The sequence below is a fragment of the Phacochoerus africanus genome, chromosome 15, assembly GCF_016906955.1.
Source record: "Phacochoerus africanus isolate WHEZ1 chromosome 15, ROS_Pafr_v1, whole genome shotgun sequence".
Taxonomy (NCBI): Eukaryota; Metazoa; Chordata; class Mammalia; order Artiodactyla; family Suidae; genus Phacochoerus; species Phacochoerus africanus.
This window is the reverse complement of record NC_062558.1, coordinates 33202793-33230354: the sequence shown is the minus strand read 5'-3', so window position 1 is coordinate 33230354 and position 27562 is coordinate 33202793. Positions and strand designations below refer to the sequence as shown.

The 27562-nt window shown below is 44.7% G+C and overlaps 1 protein-coding gene across 8 annotated transcripts in view; it reads right to left on the bottom strand.

Moving 5' to 3' along the window:
• Positions 1–27562, bottom strand: part of CIT (citron rho-interacting serine/threonine kinase) — a 178851-nt gene that overhangs the window by 67218 nt on the left and 84071 nt on the right. For all 8 annotated transcript variants that reach the window (XM_047760368.1, XM_047760361.1, XM_047760362.1 and 5 more), the window contains 11 exons: positions 25525–25630; positions 24446–24589; positions 23075–23194; positions 17550–17720; positions 17238–17288; positions 16663–16716; positions 12590–12730; positions 10627–10752; positions 6932–7027; positions 1470–1586; positions 437–546 (listed from right to left, as the gene is read on the bottom strand). In XM_047760368.1, the coding sequence (XP_047616324.1) occupies positions 437–546; positions 1470–1586; positions 6932–7027; positions 10627–10752; positions 12590–12730; positions 16663–16716; positions 17238–17288; positions 17550–17720; positions 23075–23194; positions 24446–24589; positions 25525–25630 (1236 nt within the window). The remainder of the gene's footprint in view (positions 1–436; positions 547–1469; positions 1587–6931; positions 7028–10626; positions 10753–12589; positions 12731–16662; positions 16717–17237; positions 17289–17549; positions 17721–23074; positions 23195–24445; positions 24590–25524; positions 25631–27562) is intronic.

Sequence of the window (27562 nt, the reverse complement as noted above, 5' to 3'; positions counted from 1 at the left end):
CTTGGAGACTGTCATTCTTTGGGGGTAAAGAATAAGATCAAAGTGCTCCTGGAATATGGGAGAGTTCTTGCTGAACCCCAAAACTCACCCTTAGGACCTAACTTAACTGCAAAAGGGACGGGCTGATTGCGGGAGGCGAGGCTGGGGACTGAGGAAGGCAATTCTCCAAAAGCAAACTATAAATAACCTCATTAGGGAGAGCAAAACACTCTGTAATCTGATGGTAATTGGAAGCCTTTAAGAAAAGCCAGCACAGAAGACACGGCAGAGTGAGACCACTTCAGAGAGGGCAGAATTAAATACGAATACAGGGGCTGGGCCAAACTATAACCAAGTTACAAAACCCGCTGCAGCTCCATCAGATAAAGAACAGAATTCATGCCCCAGGAGAGAAGATAAATCTAAATGGGCACTCAGTTAGCTTCTTAACACTTACATGTTCCTCTGGGTAAAGAGGCTGCTGTTGGCTGCCAGTTTATTGGCTTCTGACAATTCCACTATCCTCTGCTCCAGGGATCTGATCTTGGAATCCATGGCATTGATCATCTGTAACAGGGGATTTTTCATGAAAACTCGCACACAGATAGTTCTACCAGAATGAGAGTGATGTGGGCCACAGGGGCTGGGATAAGGGGGAGTGGCACCTGAGACAGGGGCCGTCTGGCCAGAGACTCAACTAGCCAGTGCCCTGAGAATCATAGACCTTCCTGCTCCACAGACAGCACCCGTTTGTTTTCTCCAATGGAGACGGCACATCCCCACACTAGCCAAGTGGCCTGTGGGAATATCCTGTGGCAATATTCTGTGAGTAAACAGGTCTTGTCAATCCTCCAAGTCATCTGCCTGTGACATGGTCCTGCAGCAGCCTGTAAAACTTGAATCTGCAAGTTGGCTTTTTCTCATCACCCAAGGGCTGTGGTTTTTGAGTGATTCCTGCTCACCCAGCCAGTCCTGTCCTAGATTCTCCACATCAAAGCTTCTCCAACTTAATGAATCTTAAGAATTGGCTGGGGGGGGGGGGAGGCATTGCTGCTTAAAAATATCACTTCCCAGGACCCTCCTTTAGAGATTCTAATGGGAAAAGTCTCAGTAGGGACTGAGATAACAAGCAGATTAACAAGCATGAGAGGGCAAACTTTCAAGTTGCAAGTGTCTGAAACATCTGCCTATGTGGATTAGAAAGGAAATGAGATTCATGGGGCAGGCCAGGGCCATTGGGCATTTTGAAAGCCAGTGTTCTAGCTGACGGCAGATGGCAGATCAGCACAAGTCCTAAAAGAAGGTGATGAAAGGTAAAAGCAGCCACCTCAAGTTGCTTTTAGGAGAGGAAGGGGTTCCAGAGAGAGCTTTCTGCTGGCAATAAACTCCAAAGGATAAAACAGAAAAATGGATACATCTCCCATGTGTGAGTTCTGGCCTGCTGCACAGACCCTCTGCTGAAAACGGGCTTTGTGATGCCTTCTACCTACCGCCTTCTGCTCGCTGAGAATTTTGCCCTTCTCGTGGGCCTCCTCTTCGTGTCTCTGCATCAGATTCTCCAGAGTCTCCTTATCGGCGAGGTCTTTCTTTATCTGGTTGTCCAACACCTGCATGAAACAAAAGAAGTTAGTGCCCTGAGTATAGAAAATGACCCACTGGGAAAATATAGGAGAGAAGGGAAAAGGCAGTGGGGAAGCCAAGCTCTCCCAACTTGGGGGCAAAGAGAGGGAGTGGGAGTCTTTCTATGTGCCCGGATGAGATTGAGACGTCAAGTATGACCATCAAATGGCAAGTAAGCTGGTACACTTGAACTAAGAACTTATTTTAAAATCAGCAGCCAAAAAGACCCTAGAGGTATATCCAAAGTGGAGGTGGACTCCAAAATGAGAGGGAGGGGGAAAAAAGATCTCTAAAGATCTCATAATTTGCAGCTATTACCTAGGGGCAATGTTATTGCAGTCAATGCGCCAGTAGTTTTCAGAACATCGCTTGCTATTTAATTTGTACAAGATTAATCTCGTTATCTCCGGGTGGTGCGTGGAGAGACAGACACCGAAGACTGAGGAAATCTATGTGACCAAGGCTGATGTTGAGAAACAGCCAGGGACGAGAGGATTCTGCCCACCAATAAAATAGGTGGGGAGTCAATAGATTGAAAAGACAGCATAAAGGAAAGAAAAAAAATAAACTGCTTCTTTCCTCTGTTCTTTCCTCTGATCCAGCTGGAAAAAAAGTAGCTGGGAAGAGAACCCTTTCCCAGGGGAAGAGAAATCATGTGTTCTCCGTGCTGAGAATGCCACCGTGAGCACCTACTGTTCCCAAGAGGAAAAAATAAACCAGTATTGGTGTCACCATCCACCAGCTTGATCTAATGTTCTGCAAGGGACACACACAAGCCCGACCAGTTGCCAAAACAGCCAGCAAAAAAGGGAGGAAGGAAGGAGGGGCAACACTATAACTTGCCGAGACTTTGACCACAACCCTGTGTTTCTCATCGCTCTGCTTCTCTGAATGACACCGCCTGCACTTGATACTGGGGACAGAGCCCAAAGAATTGGGGTCACAGATGGGAACCGAAACCTTCTCTCCCACACTGTCTATTGCGAAAGGCCCTGTGTAGCTCTTGGAGACATCGTCCCTGAAAAGAGCCGGTCAGCAGGGTGGGGGTCCACATGATAAAGAAAGGAAAAAGTGCATTTCAAAGAGGGCTTTAAACTAGAACTGACTGATGAAAAAGAGAGAGAGAAAAAAAAAAAACAGGGCAAGAGTTGGTGGAAAAGAATAAGAGGTGGAAGACAGGGTCACAGGAGGAGGGAAGAACCTCAACAGGGTAAATGGCTCATTCTCCTGGACGCCGGGGCGCAATTCTAAAATTATGAGCAAGCAAAGGACAGAATCTGGGGTATGACCACAATTATCAAAAAGACTTTACAGAGGATGGAACAGGAACACAAAGCAGAGGAGACTAAAAAGAAATGGTTTCATAAAGACACCAGGAGGGAGGGCAGAAGAAAACAGATTTCTCCCTAACATTCTCTAATCTATAAAGCCAAGCTCTTTCCATCTAGAAGGTAGCAGAGACCACATGATGTCTAGACTAGGAATGCTTTTCTTTTATGAGATGCTAAAGCAATGAAGCATGTTTTCAGGATGACTTTGCCCAAAACAAGACCTCCACTTTGACAGTGATGGCTACCAACATGGGTGAGTGTGAGCCAGAAGGAAAAAGCCTTTATTGAGAAAGTATGCATCTCAAGGGAGTTCCCTTGATGGCTCAGCAGTTAACAAACCTGACTAGGATCCATGAGGATTGCTGGTTTGATCCCCGGCCTCGCTTAGTAGGTTAAGGATCTGATGTTGCTATGAGTTATGGTGTAGTTCACAGACACAGCTTGGACGCTGCAATGCTGTGGCATAGGCCAGCAGCTGTAGCTTCAATTCGACCCCTAGCCTGGGAACTTACATATGCCACGGGTGCGGCCCTAAAAAGCAAAACAAACAAAAAGTATGCATCTCAGAGTTCAGTGGGTTAAGGATCCAGCATTGCCACTGCTGTGGCTCAGGTTCGAGCCTGGGAACTTCTACATGTCATGGACATGGCCAAAAAAAAAAAAAAAGAGAGAGAGAGAGAACATAGCCATCTTCACTTTGTGTTAAAATGGCAGAAAGATGAATGAGAAAATGCATGGGAAGGAAGTAAGAAATTTATCTGAGAGATTCTGCTGTAGATATTTATATCAATTTAAGATAAAACATGGCTTTTTAACAGCAAAATCAGTATAGTCACCCAAATTACAGAATTAATTCCACAAGGGTTATTTTCATCATGCAAAGGGGCCAGTGAACTATCGTATACATTCTCATAATTTTCTGAAAGTTAGTTTATTTCAAAGATAAAAGTCTGGAAGCCAGTAAGAACTCAAACCAAAAGGATTAGTAGGTAAAGATTAAAATGCACTAAAATAGGAGAGCATGCTAAAACATTGTGAGGTCCCTTCTGGGTTATTTTAATGTGTTTCTTCTTTCTTTCTTTGGCCATGTCACGGCATACAGAAGTCCCTGGGCCAGGGACTAAACTCAAGCCACAGCAGTGACAATGCCAGATCCTTAACCTGCTGAGCCACCAGAGAACTCCTTTCTTATATTTCTTTCAATGAAAAAATAACAAAAGTAACACCAGGGTAAAAGAAAGAAGGTGCCAGGGTAGTGGTGGAGCTGATACTGTGGGAACACATACATGTGTGGTTCTCCAAAAAGAAGAGCCAACTCTTTGAGAATAACAACCAAACCAATAACACGATCTTCACAAAAATTAAAAGCCTCCTTCAATGTTTGACTTGGAAGGGAAAAAGACAATACTTGTGATGTAATGACCCATATCTGATTCTCAAGAACATTAAGAATGAGTTAAAGATTTTGTCCAAAATTAGAATAAAATGTTTCATGATTTTAAAAGAAATACTTAGGCTGGCAGTCATTTCTGATCACCAAACATATTACAATAACTTAAATGAAATAATAATTTTAATAAGTGAAATAATAATTTAATTTATTATTTTGTATTGTGGGCTGGATTATTTACGCTAGCCTGTCTATGAAAAATGATGTAAAATGCTGGTTAGAATATGGAAAACATTTTCCCAAAAGCACCTAAAAGTTGGCAAGAGAGTAAGAAATAACAGGCTAAAATCTAGGTGAGGGTGGAAACCCAAAGAGGTAAGGGCAAAAAACTGTTCTGAACTTGAGCCATTGCTGAACCAAATAAACTTGAGCTTTATTTTTAATCACCTCAAAGGGTAAGAAGACAGAGAAGTCAAAGCCCATGGCCACCCCAAGGTGGGCACACATATTCAAGGCCTCAAAATATTCATGTTATTAATTTGCCAAGGAAAATGGGCAGCTGACCAGGTACACACAAAAGAGAGATACCATGGAAAAAAACCAAGAGAAACAACAGAGCTGAAACAGACAAGCAGATACTTCAGATATAGATCATAAAACAACTATGTTAATGTGTTTAAAGAAGCAGAAGAAAAGTTTCAAATGAATGCATGTAATAGAAAGTTATTGTCCTAAACAATCTAGTAAATTTAGGAAAGAACCAAATAGAATTTAAAGAAAGAAATAAACTGAAACTTAAAACTCAGTGGATGGGTTTAACAGATGACACGGGTAAAAGTAGTACACTGAAAAATCAGTCAGATGAGTTCCCATTGTGGCATGGCAGAAACGAATCCGACTAGGAACCATGAGGTTGTGGATTCAATCCCTGGTCTCACTCAGTGGGTTAAGGATCCAGCGATGCCATGAGCTGTGGTGTAGGTTGCAGATGCAGCTCAGATCTGGCATTGCTGTGGCTCTGGCGTAGGCCGACAACAACAGCTCTGATTAGACCCCTAGCCTGGGAACCCCCATATGCCTCAGGTGCTGCCCTATAAAGACAAACAAATAAAAATTTACATTTTTTTTTTCTTTTTGCTATTTCTTTGGGCCGCTCCTGCGGCACATGGAGGTTCCCAGGCCAGGGGTCCAATCGGAGCTGTAGCCACTGGCCTACACCACAGCCACAGCAACTTGGGATCTGAACCGCGTCTGCAACCTACACCACAGCTCACGGCAACGCCGGATCGTTAACCCACTGAGCAAGGGCAGGGACTGAACCCGCAACCTCATGGTTCCTAGTTGGATTCGTTAACCACTGCGCCATGACGGGAACTCCACAAATAAAAATTTAAAAATGAAAAATCAATCAGAACTTTGCCAGAACATAGCATCAAAAGACAAGGAAATGGAAAATACAGAACAGATTTGTGGTAATCTAAAACATGCCTAATCAAATTCTTACAAAGCAAGGAAAGAGAGAAGGGGAAGAGACAATATTCGAGATAGAATGACCAATAATTTTCAAGAAGAGTTTAAAAAATATATACATATTCAAAAGTCCAATGTATCTCAAGTAGGATAAATAAAAATAACTCCACAACTAGACACATTACAGTAAAGCCAGAAACTTAAAGACAAAACGAAGTTTTAAAAGGAGTCAAAGAAAAAAGAAAGCTTGCTTTCGGAGTTCCACAGTTCGTGGCGCAGTGGTTAACGAATCCAACTAGGAACCATGAGGTTATGGGTTCAATCCCTGGCCTTGCTCAGTGGGTTAAGGATCTGGCATTGCCGTGAGCTGTGGTGTAGGTTGCAGATGTGGCTCGGAACCTGCGTTGCTGTGGCTGTGGCATAGGCCGGTGACCACAGCTCCGATTAGACCCCTAGCCTGGGAACCTCCATATGCTGCGGGAAGCAGCCCTAGAAAAGGCAAAAAGACAAAAAAAGAAAAAAAGAAAGTTTGCTTTCAAAGAAAGCAACAGTTAGACTGACAGCTGAGCATCAACAGCAATAATAAAAGCCAAACGTCAATGGAATACCTTCAAGGAGTGCTATAAGAAATAACCACCAACCTAGAATTCTATCCCCAGTCAAAATATCTTTCAAGAATGAAGATGAAATAGAGACATTTTCAGACACACAAAACACAGAGCCTGGCAGCAGCAGATCTTCACTAAAGAGAGTCCTCAAGGAAATACTTTAAACAAAGGAAAAGAATCCCAGGTCTGAGATGCAGGAAAGAAATTAAAGGCAAAGAAAGTGGTCAATCTGTCTCAGTCTAAATTATCATGGACTGAATGACAGCAGATCAAAAATTGATTGATCTTTGATTTTAAAGACGGAACTGAGATACATGATGACCTAATTTTTAAAAATAAACTATTTTTGAACTTCTGATATCCCACCCACCACCATGAATAACACCCCAAAACCTCCCAATCTGGCCTTTGGACAGCATTTATTCCAGACAGTCCTTCATTCTAACAAAAAGTGGCCCAAAGGGTCCAGGAGGAGAGAGGAGCTATGTGGTACTGTAGGAGGAAGGGCAGGGAAGATTACAAAATGTCTTTACTTTAATTTTTTCCTCATAGTGCTGTTCTTTCTGTTTCAGGTGCACCTCCAGGTGCTGGGCTGAGACCTGAGCTTCCCGGTGCTTCTCCTCCAGCTCCTAGATGCAAAAGAGCAGATGGTCAGGTGCATAAGGGAGGGACAAAGGCAACAAATGTAAGACATTCACAGGAAACATGACTCTGGCACAGGCACCACAGGCAACTAGCCCTTAAGGCTCTTGGGAAAGAAACCACCCCAGAGCCTTGGCCCTGGGCTTTCCAAGTTCAAGTATTCACACTCATGCACACACAGCTGGTGGGCTGGGATCAGAAATCTGTCAGTATGACAGGCCAAACAAAGGCAGCTCTTCATTTCTGCCTAGAGAAAGAAGAGTAGCCAGACAATGCAATTTGGAAATTCAGTACAGCACAAAGCCCCGGACAACTGTCATGAGCCTCGGGCCATTTCCACGGCTATGACAGCCTTAAATGAGGAAAGTAATTTCAATTCATTTTAAGTTTAAAGTTAATTTCTTCTCCTTTTCCTTTTTTTCTTTTTAGCGCCACATCTGCAGCATATGGAAGTTCCCAGGCTAAGGGTCAAATTGAAGTTGCAGCTGCCGGCCTATCCCCATAGCCACAGCAATGAGGGATCTGAGCCACATCTGTGACCTACACCACAGCTCACGGCAACGCCAGATCCTTAACCTACTGAGCGAGGCCAGGGATCAACCCACATTCTTATGGATACTAGCTGGGTTCTTAACCCACTGAGCCACCATGGGAACTCCTAAAATTAATATATTAAATGATAAATATTTTTTAATATTTTCCCCATGAACAAAATGATTGCTCAAGAACCCTAGCTAAGAAGGAAAACTAACATAACAATTCAAACACTTTGAGTTTTGAATGATTATTTTAACTGACTGGTGGTAAGATGGAGGATATGAATATCTGGAGATGTTCATATGATGTCATGTTTATAAGATATAAATCTAATGGGAACACAGCAAAACACAAAATTCACTAAAAATGACATAAATATGGATACATACATATGGAAGACAGAAAGAGAATTTGGAGTAATATAAATAGCTCAAAGGTAATGTTCTCTTCGTTCTCTTATTAAGATTTCTGCCTTTAAAACCACATTGTAATTCACTTGAAAATTATACCAAATCATTTGCCAAAATGTTATAAAACTGATCTTATAAAAGGCACCATTCACCTCGCGGAAACTGTCTCTAAGTGCAGATATCCGCATCTGTATTAATTCTTATGAATCTGGACCCATTAGTTAATTACTAATATCAAAATTCATTACTCCAAGTTTTCATCTTATCACACTGTCATGAAATTTTTCTTTGCGATGGAAGTGATTATGAGAATTTTGAAGAATGAGGAAATTATATAGGATATGTGCCTAAAATGGGGAAAAATACTTTGAGATTCACAGGCACATAAAATGCTACTGACTAAGCTTTTGAAATTCTCAAGTCTGCAAGCACTGACTTCGCTTTGGGGGCCGGTAAAGTATTCAATGCTAAGACCAGGTGCACAAGATCTAGTGCAGTCTAACAGATGTGATCTGGAAAAGTTGAATATAAACAGGATTTTAATTGATAAAAACATACTTAAAGCCTGGATGTACATTAAAGGATCCCCGGCAATGAGTTCTCTTATCAAAGCAAAAGACTCTGTTACAATGAGAATCCAATTATCTGTTTTGAAAGTTCTTCTCCGAAAAGCAAATATTTTAATGCAAATGACATTTTGGGATCTGTTTCCAAGCATCATCATCACAGGATGGTATTAAGGATCCCTCTTTGCCCCCAGATATAGCACAGCCTAAGCAAAAGGTTCTTGAGCAAAAGGCACCTTCCAATAAATGCAGTCACAACCACAAAGGTGCTCAGAGAGAGGGGGCAAGATACAATCCTGGACAAATCGGCCTACTTTTTCCCTTTATGTGAGAAAGCAGTTGATAATCATCTTTTCTTTTCCGTCCTCCCAAGATAGCACAGGAATGGAAATCAATCGCAAAATAAGTCAAAACCTCAGATATCTGAAATTGACAACTTTAAGACCAAATTTCTGGTCTAAATATTCGAGTGGGAGTTCACAACACATGGAACAGAGAACTCTACGCTCCCATGTTTTAATTGCAAGTGAACCTTTGGAAGCAGACCTTCTAAAACCTTACTGCTAGGCAGTTTGGCATTTTTTGTTGTTGTTGTCATTTTTTAAAACGTTATCTTTTCTGTACATGTTGGATCAGACTCTCGAGTCCTGTGATGCAAACACTGCTCTTCGCTGCTCTCTTTCCAGCTCCTAGAACAGTGCCTGGCACATAGTAGAAGCTCATTAAATATTTGTTGAATGAATGAATGAACACATCACCATTAAACAGAGAAACACTTTGCAACCACAAGAGACTTAACCACGTCGTTTGCACCGAGCAAGTGGGGAGCGGTGGTGGGATTCTCGGCGGGGATTCGTTTTACTCACGGTAAAATTCACACACTTGACAATCGCCAAGAGAAACTTGGATGATGGAACAAGAGGACAGAAAAGACTAACAGTCACATTTGCCTTTGACTGCAGACGTAGGTATGAGGACTGTGTGTCAAAGCAAAACAAGTTAACCGATTTCTCTTTTCACCTGTTGGTTCAAGAGTATCCATATGCTTATCAATCTATACAAATGTAGAAATGTAAAGTTTTGAAGGGTTGAGGTGGTTTTTTTTTTTTTGGTATTAAGTATAGGCCTCTAAGCTGGGCACTATTAGGTTTGCATCGTTGCTGGTGACTCATTTTGCAGAAGTGATGCAGAGAGAGCGAGAAAGAGAGAGCAAGATAATGGGAGCTGGGAAGTGCCTCACTCACCACCTTGTCTCCTTCTGGTGGAGAGAGACTGCCGACTACCCCTGAGTCTCTCCTGGGGCTGGGGAAGGAAGGCGCTATGAGCCAGCTCCCCAAAGCGGTATCCAGTTCTTGGCTTTGGGAATGAAATCCTTTAGAGGGTCATTTGCCTTCTACCCTGGCAGGGGCAAAACTTCCCCACATCTGCAAGTACCACCCAAGCCTTCCTTGATGAGGTTACTTTGGTCATCAGAGCCAAAAACAGAAGCACTGTGATTACAAACCTAAAAAAATGTCCATCTGCTACATCTAAGGAAACTGAAAATAATAATAATAATAATAACCAACTGTAGCAGAGAAAGTGAGTGGGTGAACATGGATTGATGACAAATACTACTCTGAGAAAAACAACTCTGCGTGACTAATTCCTTTCCTCAGCAAAAGTAAGAAGCTAAGTGTCAGTCTTAGGGCCTGAATCCCTACCCCTTTTAAGAATGGGCATTTGCAAAGTTAAGCGGCTATACAGAACTCTGCTGACGGAAGTACCTAAATGTTCCCGTAAAAATGTATCGGAAATGACAGAGTGTGCGCGTTTGTATTTTAAAAAGTCAGGCAGACGCAAACAGAGCAAAAAAATTATACTGATGGATCTGTTACCAGTGCCAAAATGTCCAAACTTTGGTTCTTCGGGCTAGTCTCTGCTGTGATGTCCACTAAAACCACTTCCTCTTAATTCACCTGCTCGGCGAGGACCTCCCCTGTGACAGTGGTGGATGCTTTTTTTTTTGACCCCCTTCCCTCTGCCACCTCTAACCTGTTGTCTTTGAACTTGTCAACTGTGGTTCCTGCTCACCAGAATTTTATCAGCCATCTGCTGGATCTGTTGGGACTTTGTCTGGATGTCATCCTTCAGTCTGTTTTCTCTACGCTCCATGGTCTCTAGCCTCTTTACCTTGTTCTCCAGAGAATGGCGGCGTTCCTGCAGATCGTGAATCAATCAGAGAGTTTTAATGGGGTAACTGCTACGGGCACAGCGCCTGCACCGAGGGAAGGCACCCTCGGGAGGCGGAGGCTCGAGGCGGGAAGAGGCACCCAAAGCAATAGCGAGGAAAAGACGGTTCTATACTCCAAGTCGGGCTCGCTTGTGTAGGTTACAAGAGTGCATTCATTCATTCAAATATTTACCAAGCGCCTACTATCTGCAAAGTACCACACTAGGCATCACGGAAAATACAGAGAGGAAGCCGAGAATCCCTGCTCTTGGAAAAGGTAAGAGAAACATAAGTGAACATAATCTAGGTTAAGAGGGGGCAGAGCCGTGAAGCCAGCAGACACAGAGGGCAGTGGGAGGCTGAGGGCAGGAAGGGCAGGTGACAGGAGGAGTCACAGGGAGGTGAGCTTGGGAGGGGTCAGGGAGGGCAGGAGAGGAGGGCGGGAGGCCTTTCAAACCACAGCAGGGGCATTACCAGCAACTCAGAGGTGGTCAAGACAATTTAGGCCCCATGTGGAGCACTGAGGGGCGACAGGGTAAGGTACATCGGGGGAGGAGCAGGGGAAAAATGGAAAGAGGAGAACGTGGGGGTCAAATGGCTGAGAGGCTCATGTACCTAAGAGGCTCAGGCTGGGGTGGGGGTCACTAAGTATAGGGATGCCCTGGCAGGTTTGAGATGAGGAGCCTGCAGTTGAGGTCCACGAGTCTGACATGGTTTGAGCGAGCAGGGAGGAGGAGAAGACCGGAAGCAGAAATCCAAGAAACTACTCCATGTGCTCAGCTTAGAGGAAGAGGCCTTAACTATGGGGAGGCCCTCAGAAGTGGCCAGCAGGGGATGAATGCGAGACAGCGTGAGTATATTCACAGGGCTGAGTGACTCGTGGAAGGGCAGGGACCAAGGAGAAGCAGGTGACATAGAGGCTGCAGGCCTGGGGTGAGGAGATGAAGGACAGTGGCCCTGACTGGCATGAGGGGCCTGAGAAGGTAACCAAGCTTGTCAGGGAAGATATTGAGTTCATTCTAGATCTGACACAACCGTTTGGACACCCAGTCAAGATGTCAGGAGATTGTGGGTGAGTGTGGCCCCAAAGAGACATGGGCAGGTAGGTTCAATGCCAGCACGGTGACAGGGAGAAGCAGAAGGCCTGGGACAGGGGGATGGGTAAGTCAACTATGGCACATCCAGTCCATGGAACAGTCACCAAACCATCAGGGGGAGGCGGAGAGGAGTAAAGGCAAAACATCACTTTTTATTCTAGATGCTTCAGTGCTAAGTTTTTTTGGTTTTGTTTGGTTTTGTTTTTTTGCAGTGAGAAGACACTCGTGTGTTTCCTGTATAATTATATAACTGTTTCAACAACAACAACAACAAAGAATTGGAGGGAGAGAAGAGGCCCCAAAATATCCATCTGGGAGTTATCCACATGCACAGGTCACAGCTGAAGCCTTGAAAATTAACACGTTATTAACACTGTGGGGGGAAAGGCAAGGAAAAACACGGGGACAGACAGAAGAACAAGGAAACCTCAGGGATGGCGTCACAGTTCATCGAGATGAACAGGAATCCTTCCACAGCAGTGAGCAGGACGGAGGAAAACAAACAGGAAGGAAAGGTCTTTATCCAAAAAGCATCTTTCTACTCGGAGCTGCTGTGACAAATCTTTCTCCCCTTTGGGGAAAACGTTCCTGAGCCTCTCGGGTTTCAAAGGGATTTGCGGAAGGGAAGGCGGTTTGGCCAAACGCGAGCAGAGGGTGGTTCCGTAGTTTCTGCCCCTCGGCATCGCCACCAGGGTCTGTCCGCCGGGGCCAGAGGGCCCCTGCTCACCTCGGCTTCCACCAGCTTCTTTCTGATGCCTTCGGACGAGTCCTCGCGGTTATGCAGCTTCTCCAGCTCTCGCTCCGCCCGTTCCTTTGCCTGGCGGATGTTCTGCAGTAGCTCAGTGGCCTCAGTGCTGGCTTTCACGGCCTGAGGGAGAAGGATTGGGGGACAGCAGGTCAAGTTTATCCATGGAAAATGATGGGGACCGTCTCCCAGATAGAAAAAAATTAGGTCATGCTGCATGGACAGATTATATCCATTTCCAAAATATATAAACATTCATTTTATTCTGTATTTTGTCTAAGGTGCACTTACTTTTTCAACACCACTGAATTTGGAAAGCATCCTTCAATTAAAATTGACAGTGCTGGAGTTCCCGTGGTGGCTCAGTGGAAATGAACCCAACTAGTATCCACCAGGATGTGGGTTCAATCCTAGGCCTCGCTGAGTGGGTTAAGAATCCAGCATTACCACAAGTTGCACTGTGGGTTGCAGACGTGGCTCAGATCTGGTGTTGCTGTGGCTGGGGTGTAGGCCAGCAGCTGCAGCTCCAATTCAGCCCCTATCCTGGGTACTTCCATATGCCACAGGTGCAACCATTAAAAAAACAAACCAAAAAACCCCTGAGTTCTCTTGAGGGCAATGGGTTCAGGATCCAGTGCTATCCCTGGAGTGGTTTGGGTCACTGATATGGCTCAGGTACAATCCCTGGCCCAGGAACTTTCATATGCCATGGGCACAGCAAAAAAACAAAAAGCAAAAGACACCAAAAACCAAAAAACAGTGAACACTTTTTACTTTTTTTTGTGTGTCTTAACTATACTGTAGCTTCTAGCATCACAAGAAAGATGTGAATGTAAGAAACCAACAACCTTACATTTGCTTGCTTTAAATTATATATCTTTTTTGGCTGCACCTGCAGCATGCAGAAATTCCCAGGATAGGGATAGAACCTGTGCTACAGCTTCAACATGAGCCACAGCAGTGACAATGCTAGGTCCTTAACCTGCTGTGCCAGCAGGAAACTCTAGCAGATTTTGGTGGTTTTCGTTTTTTGGGTTTTTTTTTTTTTTGGTAAATATTAATTTAAAAAGTAAAAACTGCAAGGGAACCCCAACTTCAAGACCTGCACTGTCCAACATGGGAGCCATTCACCACCATATGTGCCAGGGAGCAGCTTGAAATGTGGCTGGTGTAAGTGGGGAATTTTTAACTTTATTTAAGTTTATTCCTTTAAAAACAAGCAGTGAAATGTTTTCCTATCAAGACATGCTGCAATGCTATTTTGTAAATACTGAACTAATTATCATTCAGAGAATTTCACGTTTTTTGCCTTTTTTAATGTGGCTACTAGAAAACTTAAAATGACATCTGTGGCTGAGATGCCTGGGTTGGATCCCTCTTCTTTTGGAGAGCATAGCTCTAGATGAAGACATGAATCCTCACCTAAACTGCTAGCTGAAAGAGGGCAGTGGAGGCTTTCAGTAGTGAGCTCAACAAAAGGAAAGAAGTGGACAGATGAATGGATACAGAAAATGTGGAATATACATGCAATGGAATATTATGCAGCCTCTGAAAAGGAAATCCTGTCACACCCTACAACGTGGATGAACCTCAAGCATGTTATGCTAAGGCAGTCACAAAAGAACAAATACTCCCTGATTCTATCCACGAGAAGAATCTAAAGCAGTCAAAAACACAGAAACAAAGTAGATCAGCAGAGGCAGATCTATTACAAATAGGATGGATAAACAACAAGGTCCTACTGTATAGCACAGGAAATTCAAATCCTGTGATATTTCATTGAAAAAGACACATGCACCCCTATGTTCCTCACAGCACTATTCACAATAGCCAAGATATGGAAACAATCTAAATGTCCATTGACAGATTAATGGATTAAGAAGAGGTTGTATATATACAAAATGGACTACTACTCAGCCATAAAAAAGAACACAATAATGCCATTTGCAGCAACATGGATGGAACTAGAGACTCTCATACTAAGTGAAGTAAGTCAGAAAGAGAAAGACAAATACCATGATATCACTTATACCTGGAATCTAATATATAACACAAATGAACCTATCTACAGAAAAGAAACAAATTCATGGACATGGAGAACAGACTTGTGGTTACCGAAGGGGAGGGGGAAAGTGGGATGAACTGGGAGTTTGGGGTTAGTAGATGCAAACTATTGCATTCGGAGTGGATAAGCAATGAGATCCTACTGTACAGCATGGGGAATTGTAACTAATCACTTATGGTGGAACATGACGGAGGATAATCTGAGAAAAAGAGTGTGTGTGTGTGTGTGTGTGTGTGTGTGTATGAATGACTGAGTCGCTTTGCTGTACAGCAGAAATTGACAGAACAATGTAAATTAACTATACCAGAAAAAATAAAACCCTAAAAATCCTGTGGTAAACCATAATGGAAAGAATATGAAAAAGAATGTATGTAGAGCGTTCCTGTCATGGTGCAACGGCAATGAATCTGACCAGGAACCATGAGGTTGCAGGTTTGATCCCTGGCCTCGCTCAGCGGGTTAAGGATCTGGGGTTGCCATAAGCTGTGGTGTAGGTCATAGACACAGCTCAGATCCTGCATTGCTGTGGCTGTGGCGTAGGCTGGCAGCGGTAGTTCCAATTTAACCCCTAGCCTGGGGTCACCCATATGCTGAGGGTGTGGCCCTAAAAAGCCAAAAAAAAAAACGTTATGTATATATGTATGCGTGTATGTGTGTATATGTATATATATGAAACACTTTGCTATACAGCAGAAATTAACACAACACTGTAACTCAACTATACCTAAATAAAGTAAATTTAAAAAAAAAAAAGAAAGGCAGTTACCAAGGGCAGGGGTTGGGGAGAGGAATTAGTGTTTAGCACGTTTTGAGGGATGACCAAAGTTCCAGAGATCTGTCTACACAACAACATGAATATACCTGACACTAAGCAACAGGACACTCAAAATGGTGAAGACGGTAAATTCCATGTTAACAGCAATCTCATGTGTTTTGAATACCACAATTTTAAAAAGAATAAGGAGAAGGAAGAAGGGGCTCTACTAAACACATTAACAAACATTCTTTTTTTTTTTTCTTGTCTTTTTTTGGGGAGAGGGTACCTGTGGCATATGGAGGTTCCCAGGCTAGGGGTCGAATCGTAGCTATGGCTACCAGCCTATGCCACAGTCGCAGCAATGCAGCATCCGAGCCGCATCTGCGACCTATACCACAGTTCACGGCAACGCCGGATCCTTAACCCACTGAGCAAGGCCAGGGATTGAACCTGAAACCTCATGGTTCCTGGTCAGATTCGTTTTCGCAGCGCCACGACGGGAACTCCCCATTCACAAGCATTCTTGACATGAAAGGCATGTCTCAGAACCACACTCATTCCGGCCTTTTTTTTTTTTTTCTTTGGCTGTGTCCCTGGCATATAAAAGTTCCCAGGCCAGGGATCAAACTCGAACAACACCTGTAGCCAGAGCCACAGCAGTGACAACACCGGATCCTTAACCTACTAAGCCACCAGAGAACTCCTCATTCTGGCCCTTTCTTTAGCGTTTCCCTGTTCACCTAAAGGAAGGGCCAGTAGCACAAACCCTGCAGGATGCTCTAAACCCACCCTATCCCACCCCACAACCACCTGAGGACTCCTGGCTCCTCCAGGCTCCCAATGCACAGGTTCTTAACTGAAAGCCTCCTGGGTCGTGACCAACACAGGCTTCTCCTGTGCAAGGTGAAGCCAGCCTCGTGGGTTCTGTCATATCACGATTAGAACTTTGACTAGAGAGGCTCACACAGCTCTCTCTCTTTTTTTCTTTTTTAAACAAACACCGCTGAGACATCTCAGAAGGAGAAAGCATATTCAGAACGCTGATGTTTTCAGGTAATAGCTCACTCCCCTTCATTTTCCTCGGTGCTGGGGGACTAATTCTGTTTCTCTGATCTTTCGAGCTCCAGGACAAGGCAAGGTAAAGTATTTGGAAATGGGAGGTAAAGTCCCGCACCATCACTTCCCCCCATCACCATCCCACCCCCGTACGGCAAAAACCACCCTCGGGCTTACCTTTTCCAGCTTCTCTTGGAGCTCTTGAATTTTTAGCTGCTGCTCTGCATTGATCTATAATTAAAATCCCAGAAAATAAAGCAAAAGGCAAATTGGCATTATGGTCTTGCTGTATTAACTGCAGTGCTATTTTCTTGAGGTTTCTGTGGCATCTTTTTGTTTTGTTTCCCAGTACCTACTGAAGGAGAGGAAGAACAGTAGCCTATCAGAGAAGTCTCTCACTGTCTCACTGACCTGGGCAAATCTCCACGTGGACTGTTTCTCTAGAACCAGCAACACATATACAGAGGGCAGAAAAGGACTTAAAGTTACCCACCTAATACCTTTGAACAATAACAATTTCCACATGTGTTTTACTAAGTATCTGGATTTATGTATTACTGTGAGCAGGCATGACTGAAAAAATAAGGTGTTCTTTTATTACTTTTAGAACCATAGCTGAAGCTAAGGTGGTCATTTAGAGATTGACCATCAACAGAGTGTTCGCTCTATATTGCAAGCATATTCTTCACCCAACGAGAGGACCATTTAAGGGACTGTCTACTAAAAATCATGATACCAATCATAGAAAATACCTTTTCCAGTTTGGAATATTCTCCCACTTCAGGCTTCCCTTGATCTTTAGCCTGTAATTTAAAAGATACAACATTATTTGGAAAATTTCCAGAACCTCAAAATCTTGTGAGACAGCACTAGCGGCGGTACTTTCTGTGGGCAAAATAATGAGGATGATGATCAAACTTATCTTCTCTAACCAAGACCAGGAGACTGGTAGGGCCCCCCATTATCTCCCAAACATATATTCATGAAGTTAGTGTTTCCTTTACTACTGCTAAGATTATCCATGATTCTACCTCCAAAACCCCCTCCCAACGGGGGCTGGCTACCTTCATCAGTTTATGCTGGCATTCCGTCGCTTTGCGCTTGAACTCTTCAGCCGCCAGCCGGGACTCTCTCAGCTCCGATTCGTAGAGATCACTCCGTCTTCTTGCAGAAACGAGGTCCTCTTCCAACTGATTCATCATCAACCTCATTTCTTCCACTTGAGCCTGGTACTCCTGAAGAGTAGCCAACGGGAGGAAGGGTGACCCTTAGAACTCCGGAAAGGGAAGACGGGAAGGGAAGATGGAAAAACATGGACCACAGAGGGAAGACACATGGGAGAGAGATGGGCAGAGACCAGACCTAGAGAAAAGGCGAGTGGAAAGATGGGGATACGGGAGAGGTGTGTGGAGGACGAGGAGGGGAGAAAAGACTATTCAATCTTTACACTGTTTTCATGTAGATCATACCTCACTAGCAACACTACCTGGAACACAGGTGCCTAGGTACAGCAAGACCCTCTGGGAGAATAATGCTGGACAAGAAGCACAGAACCGTAAGGCCTTTCTAACACAAGAGAGCTGGAAGGGATGTACTTTCAACAACCCGGATAAACTGCTTACACATAGCTTTCCTCCAAGGGTAATCATTTATATGGATTTGTCCTTTAGAAGTCATGTGCGCCTAACACAATTAGATATGGTACTAGTTTTAAAATTAACCTTTCAGACGGCACAAGGGGGTAATTGGAAAGCTCAGTGGAGAGACTCTTGGAAGGTGAAACTCATCATGTCAGTTTCTCACCATTAATTTTTCTGGGCCCCAAAGTGAATGATGAACTTAATGTTGCTCTTGAGATGCAAGTCACCCTGAAATTTGGAAGAGTCAGAAAACACTGTCTCTGGTCAAAACAACTTGTGAGAAAGACTCCGAAGGAAGAATTAGCTTGTTTCCTTGAGCAAAGCCTTTAAAGTGATCCAAAACAGCCCAACTTTTTCCAAAGTAAATTTCTAAAATATTTGCAATGAGGTGTTCCAAAAGTGTATTTACCAGAGGAAATGGGCAAGGGTTCTGAGAACTTTGGGGCCAAGTATGAAAATACTCAGTTAGCAAAAGTAGAGCTTATGCATATGGAGGATTATGAATAAGCAAAGTGTAACCAATCCAAGCTGGTGGGGATGGGTGGCGAATATAAAATGAAAAGAATAAAGAGCTGAATCAAGACAGTCTCTGAACGTCACAACATACATTGAACATCTTTAACATCTGTTCTCCTAGGAAATGACTAAAGAGGGACCAACTGAGCAAGGAGATGTGTTTAACCAATAAAAAGTCTTTTTTTTTTTTTTTGTATTTTTAGGGCCACACCCGCGGCACATGGAGGTTCCCAGGCTAGGGGTCTAATCGGAGCTGTAGCCGCCAGCCTACGCCACAGCAACACGGGATCCCGAGCCTCATCTGCAACCTACACCACAGCTCACGGCAGTGCCGGATCCTTAACCCACTGAGCAAAGCCAGGAATAGAACCCACAACCTCAAGGTTTCTAGTCGGATTTGTTTCCGCTGCGCCACAATGGGAATTCTTTTTTTTTTTTTTTTTTTTTAAGTAACAGAGTGTAAAGTAAGCCTTTCGTGCCATGGTAACAGGCAATCCCCCACCCCCACCCCATGCACATTAAAGGGGAAGTGATGTTCATTTGAAAATGGATAGTTTTCATGGAAGCACATCTCACTCTGTATCACTGGTAGAGAGAAAGGGAGAAAAAATGACCACAGAAGACAGCATGGTTTCATTCCACTTCCTCCTGCCCCAAAGCACGCAGGGGTCCCTTGGTATCCACAGGGGATTGGTTCCAGGACCAAATTCATCCTGCAGTTGGTGGAATCCACGGATTCAGAACCCGTGGATACAGACGGAGAGCCAGCTATTTTGTTATTGAAGGTCAATCCTACAAGTCACAGGGCACCAGGTTTTTCAGGATGATGTGCACTAAGTGGGTGGCGCTGGATTATATAGCCAAAGGTCTTTAGAACCTACTCAACAATTATCTGAGCTCACAGAGTGGAACATGAGCTGATTATCTGAATTGGTATATCCTTTACCTGGGGTTTTTCTAGACCCCTCGGTCAGGGTTGTATTATGACTTATTATGACTTTCATGATTCTGGGTGTTGCGCCTTCCTGAGCCCCTTCCTCCATAAAAAAAATAATGATAATGATAACATATATATTTACACATTAAAAATTGTTTTACAACAGCACTCATAGAAAGATAGAAACACTATGTATAAAGACAGTTTCCTTTACCTAAAAGCTCCATTTCTTGTCTTCTGATTTTATAGTTTAAAAAAAAATCCCAAGTACCATGGGCACCCCCCCTCCCCCGCACAAACACCAAACTGTGAAGGAAGCAAAGAGGTGGGAGGAAATCTTGGTCGTCTTTAATCCTCAAGCTCCCTCTTCTGTCCCTCTTTAACTTGTGTCGGTGAGAAGGGGATGTAATTTTCGTATTTTGTCAAGAGCACCCAGGAAGAGGAAGCAGAGAATCAGGTGACATCTCTGACAGCAATCTGAACTCCGGGGGTGGGGGGGGGGGCACCCCGCCTGCTGTGAGCATCAAAGAGAATTCTACCTCATTTGATGACCCCTGTTACTATGCTGGATAATTTGAGGAAATCCTATATATCCAAGAGCTCACCAAATCCCTGCTTCAGGAAGAATCTGAGAGAAGGTAATCACATCTGTTTCTAAGGATGGCTAAGAAGGAGCTGTTCCCATCTCAGTGGGAGCGACCTGTGGATTAGAGCTGACTAGGATCAGAATGGGAAACCGTGAACAGCTCTTCAGTCACACCCCAAGTCATGCTTCCAAAAGAAGCTTCAAGATTTTCTGGGAAGGAGGTATCAGACATGGTGCTGTTTAGACAGAAATCCTGAATCAAAGACGCCTTCTGTGTTACCCCAATGTCTATTTCCCATCCTGGGGGGGCGTAGGGGAGGGGAATCGGCCATTGCTACCAAGGGCTCAGGAATCAAGCCATCCCGTGAATCTCTTAGGTATTTATCTTAAACCAAATCCAAACACACCATGTGGGGTTAGCAAAGTAGAAGCAAAATGTTTAAAATAAATCAAGAAATATCAGTCCAGAAATTTGCTTTGAGGAAGAGTGGAGGAATGAATGGCAAAACTGGGAGGAATTGAGGGGCTACAAAAACCACAATAAGAGTTTGCTGCAAGTATTAAATGCTTTTTCCTGGACTTCGAACATTCTGCTCTCATCAGACCTACCGAGAGTCACTTCAATAAACGCTTCTTCCAATGAGAAATAAAATTTCTGAAACAGAGAAATTTTCTACCCCCCCTCAATGGAACTTGGAGCAGTCACTAAATCTGAAACTCCACAAGGATGCCAACTGTGGGATGAATCATAAAGGACATTTCTTTGAACTCAACCACCAGCAAATACCTTTTCAAAATGTTCTGATAATTCTGTTTCTATGGAATTTCATGGACACCAGCTGCTCCCTCTGGTGGCCAAGCAGAGCTTTCATTTCCCCAGCATGTCACCAAACGCCAATTTCCAAACACACTCAACTAATGGGAGAGAAAGAATCCTACTTCTTGAAACTTTTAGGTTGAACAACTGTGTTGATAAAAGGGGCAATGAGTCAACTGTCAAAAAAGATTTTTCAAATGGTAGGTGTGACCTCCAAAAATCTCTAAGTTAGCATGATTGTCCAGAAACCTGACAACTGGATTGCACCATTTCCTAAACACGTTTATTTAGGACATTTTGATCGAGCCTGAGCATACTAATCAATGATTTTTAAAAATATTAAGGCAATAATGAGATTATGTCAACAAAACATCCAAAACAACCATTCTTTTCTTTAAAGAATAACTAACGAATCAAATTATTTGCTGGAGTTTCTTGCATCAGCACCATCCAGATGGCTAAGTTTGGTGCTACTCAGAGATAAAAATGTTCATTTCCATCACTGTTTCCATTAGATTTTCTGAAGTGAATGAGAGTTGCCTGGCAGCTGCTAATTCAGCTCTCCAATTGCTCACTGCATTCTCTTCATTAAAGTTCTATTTACAGTTTCTTCAAAGGACAAAAAAAAAAAAAAAAAATCCAGGCTAAAAAGGAAACAATGAATCGAAATAAAAATGAACCATCTAGAAAGAAAACCCTTTTAGAAAGAGGATTTTTAAAAAAAGAGAGAGAGTAGGCTTTTTAAAGGTCCGGATTCTCTTTTCAGAACACGCAGCTTTCTGTTAGTCAGATTTGCCATGTTAATTCTGCCTGAGCCTTAACTGCTCAGACCCTTCTCCTAGAATATTCCTTTAGAGAAGTAAAACCATGAATTATCCTGGCATCTCCCAAAAACTTCAAGTGCATCTGAAAAGCTATGAAAACATTAAAATTTTTTTATTTACTTTTTCTTTTTAGGGCTACACTTGCAGCATATGAAAGTTCCCAGGCTAGGGGTCAAATCGGAGCTGCAGCTGCCAGCCTACACCATAGCCACAGCAACATGGAATCCAAGCTGTGTCTGTGACCTACACCACAGTTCACAGCAACACTGGATCCTTAACTCACTGAGTGAGGCCAGGGATCAAACCCACATCCTCATGGATACTAGTCAGGTTCGTTACTGCTAAGCCACGATGGGAACTCCCTAATATTGGTTTTTTATTTTATTTTATTTTTTGTTGTTGTTGTTGTTGTTGTTGTTGCTATTTCTTGGGCCGCTCTCGTGGCACATGGAGGTTCCCAGGCTAGGGGTTGAATCGAAGCTGCAGCCACCGGCCTACGCCAGAGCCACAGCAACGCGGGATCCGAGCCACGTCTGCAACCCACGCCACAGCTCACGGCAACGCCGGATCGTCAACCCACTGAGCAAGGGCAGGGACCGAACCCGCAACCTCATGGTTCCTAGTCGGATTCGTCAACCACTGCGCCACGACGGGAACTCCTAATATTGTTTTTTTAAATGGTCTGAAGCAGAGGTTGGCAAATCGTGGAAAGCCAAAGAAGCAATTTCCACCTTGCAGGTCCTACGGTCTCTGTCATGTGTACTTACCTCTGCCGTTGCAGCACGACAAGCAACCAACGACAAGACCTAAATGAATGGCATGGCCATTCTACTAAAATTTTATTTAGTGTGTTCTACTAAAATTTTATTTATAAACACTGGAAATCAAATTCTATGTAACTTCTCACACATCATGAAATCTTCTTTTGCATTTCCCTCCAACCATTTAAATATGCAAAAACCATTCTGAGCTTGTGGCCACAGAAAACAGGTGGCTGGCCCCCACAGGCTGCAGTGTGCCCACCCTGGCCCTAAACCCACACCTGAAATTGAAAAGAGTTGTCGTTATAAGGTGCAGGCTTCAAAAGGAGCTAGAACAAGGACTCTGCCATTTATATAAATCATGGGGAATCTAAAAGTTCCGAATGACCTACATACCTCTCTCTCGTGCTCTCTCTCCTCACCATCCCCCTCTCTCCATCCCTCAAATATACCTCTCCTAAAACGAGAGGTCCGAGCTGGTTCCCTGCTCCTGGGCAGGGAGTCCTACCTGCTCTTTGATTTCTTGGAGCTTCCGGCTCTGCTCTCTGATATCGTGGAGAAGCTGCAGTGCTTTGTCGTCCTCCTGGGACACCTCCATCCGAGCTTGCTCCAAACTTCGCTTTAAGCTCTGTGGAAAGCAAAAATTTTAATAGGGATGCCCTGTGGACCCTGCTCTGTCTGAAAAGATTCGTTAAGGGAGCCACAAGCCGTTTCGTAGACACCAAGGCGGTTTCGGGTGACGGACCAAAGTCGACAACTTCCGGTGGGTCGAAGATGCCAGTTTTCTTCCTGTAAAACCCCCCCATTGGGTTCAAGAAACATCATCTCAAACCTTGTGACCTTACGGATCCAGCCTGAAACTGCATCCACCTGTTTCCTACCTACCCGAACAGATACTTACTTGTATGTTCAGGACTAAAAACTAATTAAGATCCCTTAACCATTAAACCACCCTTGTGGTGGCTACAACGTCTTTTCTGGAATATCAGTTATTTGAGAACTGTCAAGTATACATGCCCCTTTCAAAGGAGCAATGATTTCATTCTCTGCCCTGCTATCACTTAAGACTCCAAGCCATCTTTTTCCACCTCCTGGCTTAAGTTTCCTGGACACCTTTCATCCATAAGTTTCCCTCAATGCTTCAGTGGCACTGAAATCTATATCTGAAATACATAGCTGAATAACTTCACCCACCAATGAAAGGCAGCCAAATCTGGAATGGAAACATAGCAGTTATTCTTAATCAGCCACGTTCTATAGATCTCCTCTCCTTTGTGAAGGGAAAAAAAAAAAAAAAAAAAACCTTGAAAAATGTGTGATTCAACTTCTTAAGACTGCTTAAGTGGGTACATTAAAAAACACCTGAATGAAAGTTTTGAACAAGACAATGGAGAAGACAGTCTACTCTTGTGAGAGAAAAAAAAAACAAAAAAACAAAAACGGCACACAGTAAATAATGACAGGGGGTCTGGGTTTCCACGGCTGAGTTTTCTTGTTGCTACGCTAGCTCTAGGCAGTGGAAAACTGATTTGGGGCTGATTCAAAAGACATTTTCTTGCGCTTATCGGGGAGCTGGGTTCTGGAGGCTGAATGTGTTGGATACGATGGAGACCAGAGAGGTTGGGATGGGAGATGCTGGGAGCCCTTTGAGACTCTCTGCCCAGCCCCAGGCTCTGCAGCCTACCTGGGGCCCACTCTCATTCCTGGGCCCTGTGGCCAGGCTCACACTACTCTGCCAATCAGAGACCATGCCTCCGCTTGCTCCCTGTATGCTCTGGCCCTAGCTGTGACGTGCCTCATGACGTTGTCATGGAACAGGATGAGACACACACGACAGGAAGTGCCACCTCCGAGGGAAGGGGACTTGGGGAAGGCTCACACTGCATTCTGTGATGTAGGTAGCAAGGTCCTGCTCCAGGAGGGATCTCTGAGTCTCAGAGGCCTTCAGCTCCACCTCCTTCTGACTAAGCACAGCCTCCACCTCTGACACTCTCCGATGTAACCGGGTCATTTCCTGCTCCATCTGAAATAAACACATCGACACGTTAAAAAGGCCCGGGGTGGGGGTGGGGATGGGGGTGTTTCTTTAGGAGCAGTCAAATCTCAGGAGGCCTCCGAGACCACCTGGTGGCCCGGGCTGGCACTAAGTTGCCACAGGTTGGGGTGGAAATACCATGGTTTCTTCGCCCGGGAGCACACAGGTCTTCGTAAGGACAGTCACCAATGCTAAGTCACTCCTCTCATACAAGGCTGGGTTCACACTCGATCACTTCTCTAACCCAGTGAGCAAGGAAGCCACCATCATCTTTTTTTTTTCACCTGTTTGCTTTTTTTTGTTTGTTTTTTTGGTTGGGTTGGGTTTTTTTTTTTTTGCAGACGTCACTTTAATTTTATCCCAAATCCATCTTGATCCCCCCCATCTCCTTGCAAAGAGCTAGCAGACAAATCCAGGACAGGGCAAGGAGATAAAGTATTCGTCTGCACTCTTAGGAGTCCCAGGCAAGTAGTGGCTCTTGGGAGCTTCCAGAGAGCTGCCCCTGGGCAGGAACAGTGAGCGTTAAGAGACGTTGAGCATAATCAACACAGTGGCCGCAGAGACACAAGCAGGAGTTTTTAAAGGACTAGGAAGAGAGACTTCACATCACTCAGAGCAAGTGGGCTGCATCTGGGCCACAGGTGAGGACCAGTGCCACCCGCCGGAAGACGCAGACGTCTGACTGGGTCATGCTGAGGAACGGGCCGTTTTACATCCAGGGCCTCCTCTGGTTAAGATTTAAAGGATTTACGGCAGCATCAAGGCCCGAATTCATCTCCCTCTGAGCTGCCGGAGGAGGCGCGACTTCGGCGAGGGAAGGTTCAGGTGGCTGGACGCCAGCAGCGGCCCCGGGTGGATCCCTTGGCATATATTGACGGGAGGATCCTGCAGCAAGGAGGGATGCCGGCTGTGGAAATAAATACCTTGTGACACTTGTCCTGGGAGTCTTGCAGCTCTTTGCTTTTGATGAGAAGTTTCTTTTCCATGGAGCTAGTCTTGGCAGGGGAGTCCAGACTTGACACAACAGACCTGGAAGGGAGAAAACCAATGTCAGGGTGACCGACAGGCACGCCCGAAAAGCTGCATTCGGAAATGGAGGCAGAGACCACGGACCTGCTAGAGTCCCTGGCCGTCAACAGAGCTGGACCCAGCAGCTCCTAAAGACATAAAGGCCACAAGGCGGAGGCAGAGAGGACCAAGAACTGTGGGAGCGGGTTGACCAGGGCACTGATTCAGCCCTCTGAGCTTCAGTTTCCATTTCTAAGGATAGAACGATAATCTAAGGGCCCATGAGGACAGGAGAGCATAAGCATTAAACACAGGGCATGGTGCCTAAGAGGCTTTGTTCACTTACTCAATGGATGAGTACGTGTGCCTACTCTGTTCCAGAAACTGTTCCAGGCACTGGAACACTGGTGGTCCAGAGAGATGTGGTCCCTGCCCTCCTGGAGCTGACATTCACAGATACACAGAATGCAACAGGCAGACACATAAACTAACAGGTTACAGATGATGCCAAAGAAGGAAAGCAAGCGACCTGCTGGGACAAGGAAGATGGAGCAGGGTCTGCTTCCAGCTCAGGCAATGGGGGAGGGCGTCTCTAAGTGGTGCCAGCTGAGCTGACACCTGAAGGATGAGCAGGTGCTGGCCCTCCAAAGTTCTGAAAAGAAACCAGCTCCAGGGAGGGGGAGATAAGGGATACCTGGTCCTGATGCAGGACGGCACTAACAGAGGAAGTGCCCAGCCGCTGTTACTAGTTAACGAGACTGACCAAAATGTTGTTTATTCCATCCCCAAGCTGGCCAGTTTGGCTCTATTTCATTTTTACAAAAACAGATCATGCTTATTATGTCAGCCAAATGAGGTCCCTCTCTCAGAATGTCCACGTCCTCCTCTCTGGAACCCGTTGATCTGCTACCTGACCTGGCACAGGGAACTTTTTAGACATGATTAAGGATTCTGAGATGGAGCACTTCTCCTGGATTACCTATAGGTCAGCCCCATGTAACTACAAGGGTCCTTTTTAAGAAGGAAGCAGAGGAAGGGAGGAGATAAAGTGACAGAGGTGGGGTTGGAGTCGGAGAGAGAGATTTAACGACGTAGGAAAGGGCCAGGAGCCAAGGAAATGGGGGCAGCTTCCAGAAGCAGGAAAAGGCAAGGAAACTTATTCTTCCCAGAGGTTCCTGGGAGTGCAGCCTCATTCACCTTGCTTTCAGCCCAGTAAGACCCATCTTGGACATGTGACCTCCACAGCTATAAGGCAATAAGTTTGTGTCGTTGTGAGCTACTAAATTTGTGGTCACTTGTTACAGCAGTCATAGGAAACAGCCATCAAAGGTTCTTATGCACGGAGGTCCCACTGCTGCCCCACTGTCCGTCTCCACTGCCTTGATAACAGGATTGCAGAAGCTGGTTGTCAAAGAGCACTGGTGTCTTACCAAGAAGGCAAAGTTCTGCTTCCTGCTGCCCCAAACGACTTTCCTGCCTAAAAGAAGTCAGTTCCCTGCAGCAACTCAGAAGATCTCTCTCCCCGCAGCTTCCAGCCCAGTGACAAGGGCTGGGGTGACAGTGCTGGCTCGCTATACCCCCAGTGATAGCCCCCTCCACACACACATTAGGGCAGCCAAGTAAGTCGACATCCAGACTCCTACAGCTCTATTCAAAATCTGACTCTGCCACTCATTCGACCTGAGAACTCTTGGAACCCCGGTTTCCTCATCTGTAAAATGGAGATTTCCTGTTATGGCTCAGCAGAAACAAACAGGGCTAGTACCCATGAGGATGCAGGTTCAATCCCTGGCCTTGCTCAGTGGGTTAAGGATCAGGCATTGCTGCAAGCTGGGCAAAGGCCAGCAGCCACGGCGCTGATTCAACCCCTGGTCTGGGAACTTCCATACACTGCAGGTACAGCCCTAAAAAGACAAAAACAAAACAAACCAAAAAACGGGGATAATTCTCAAT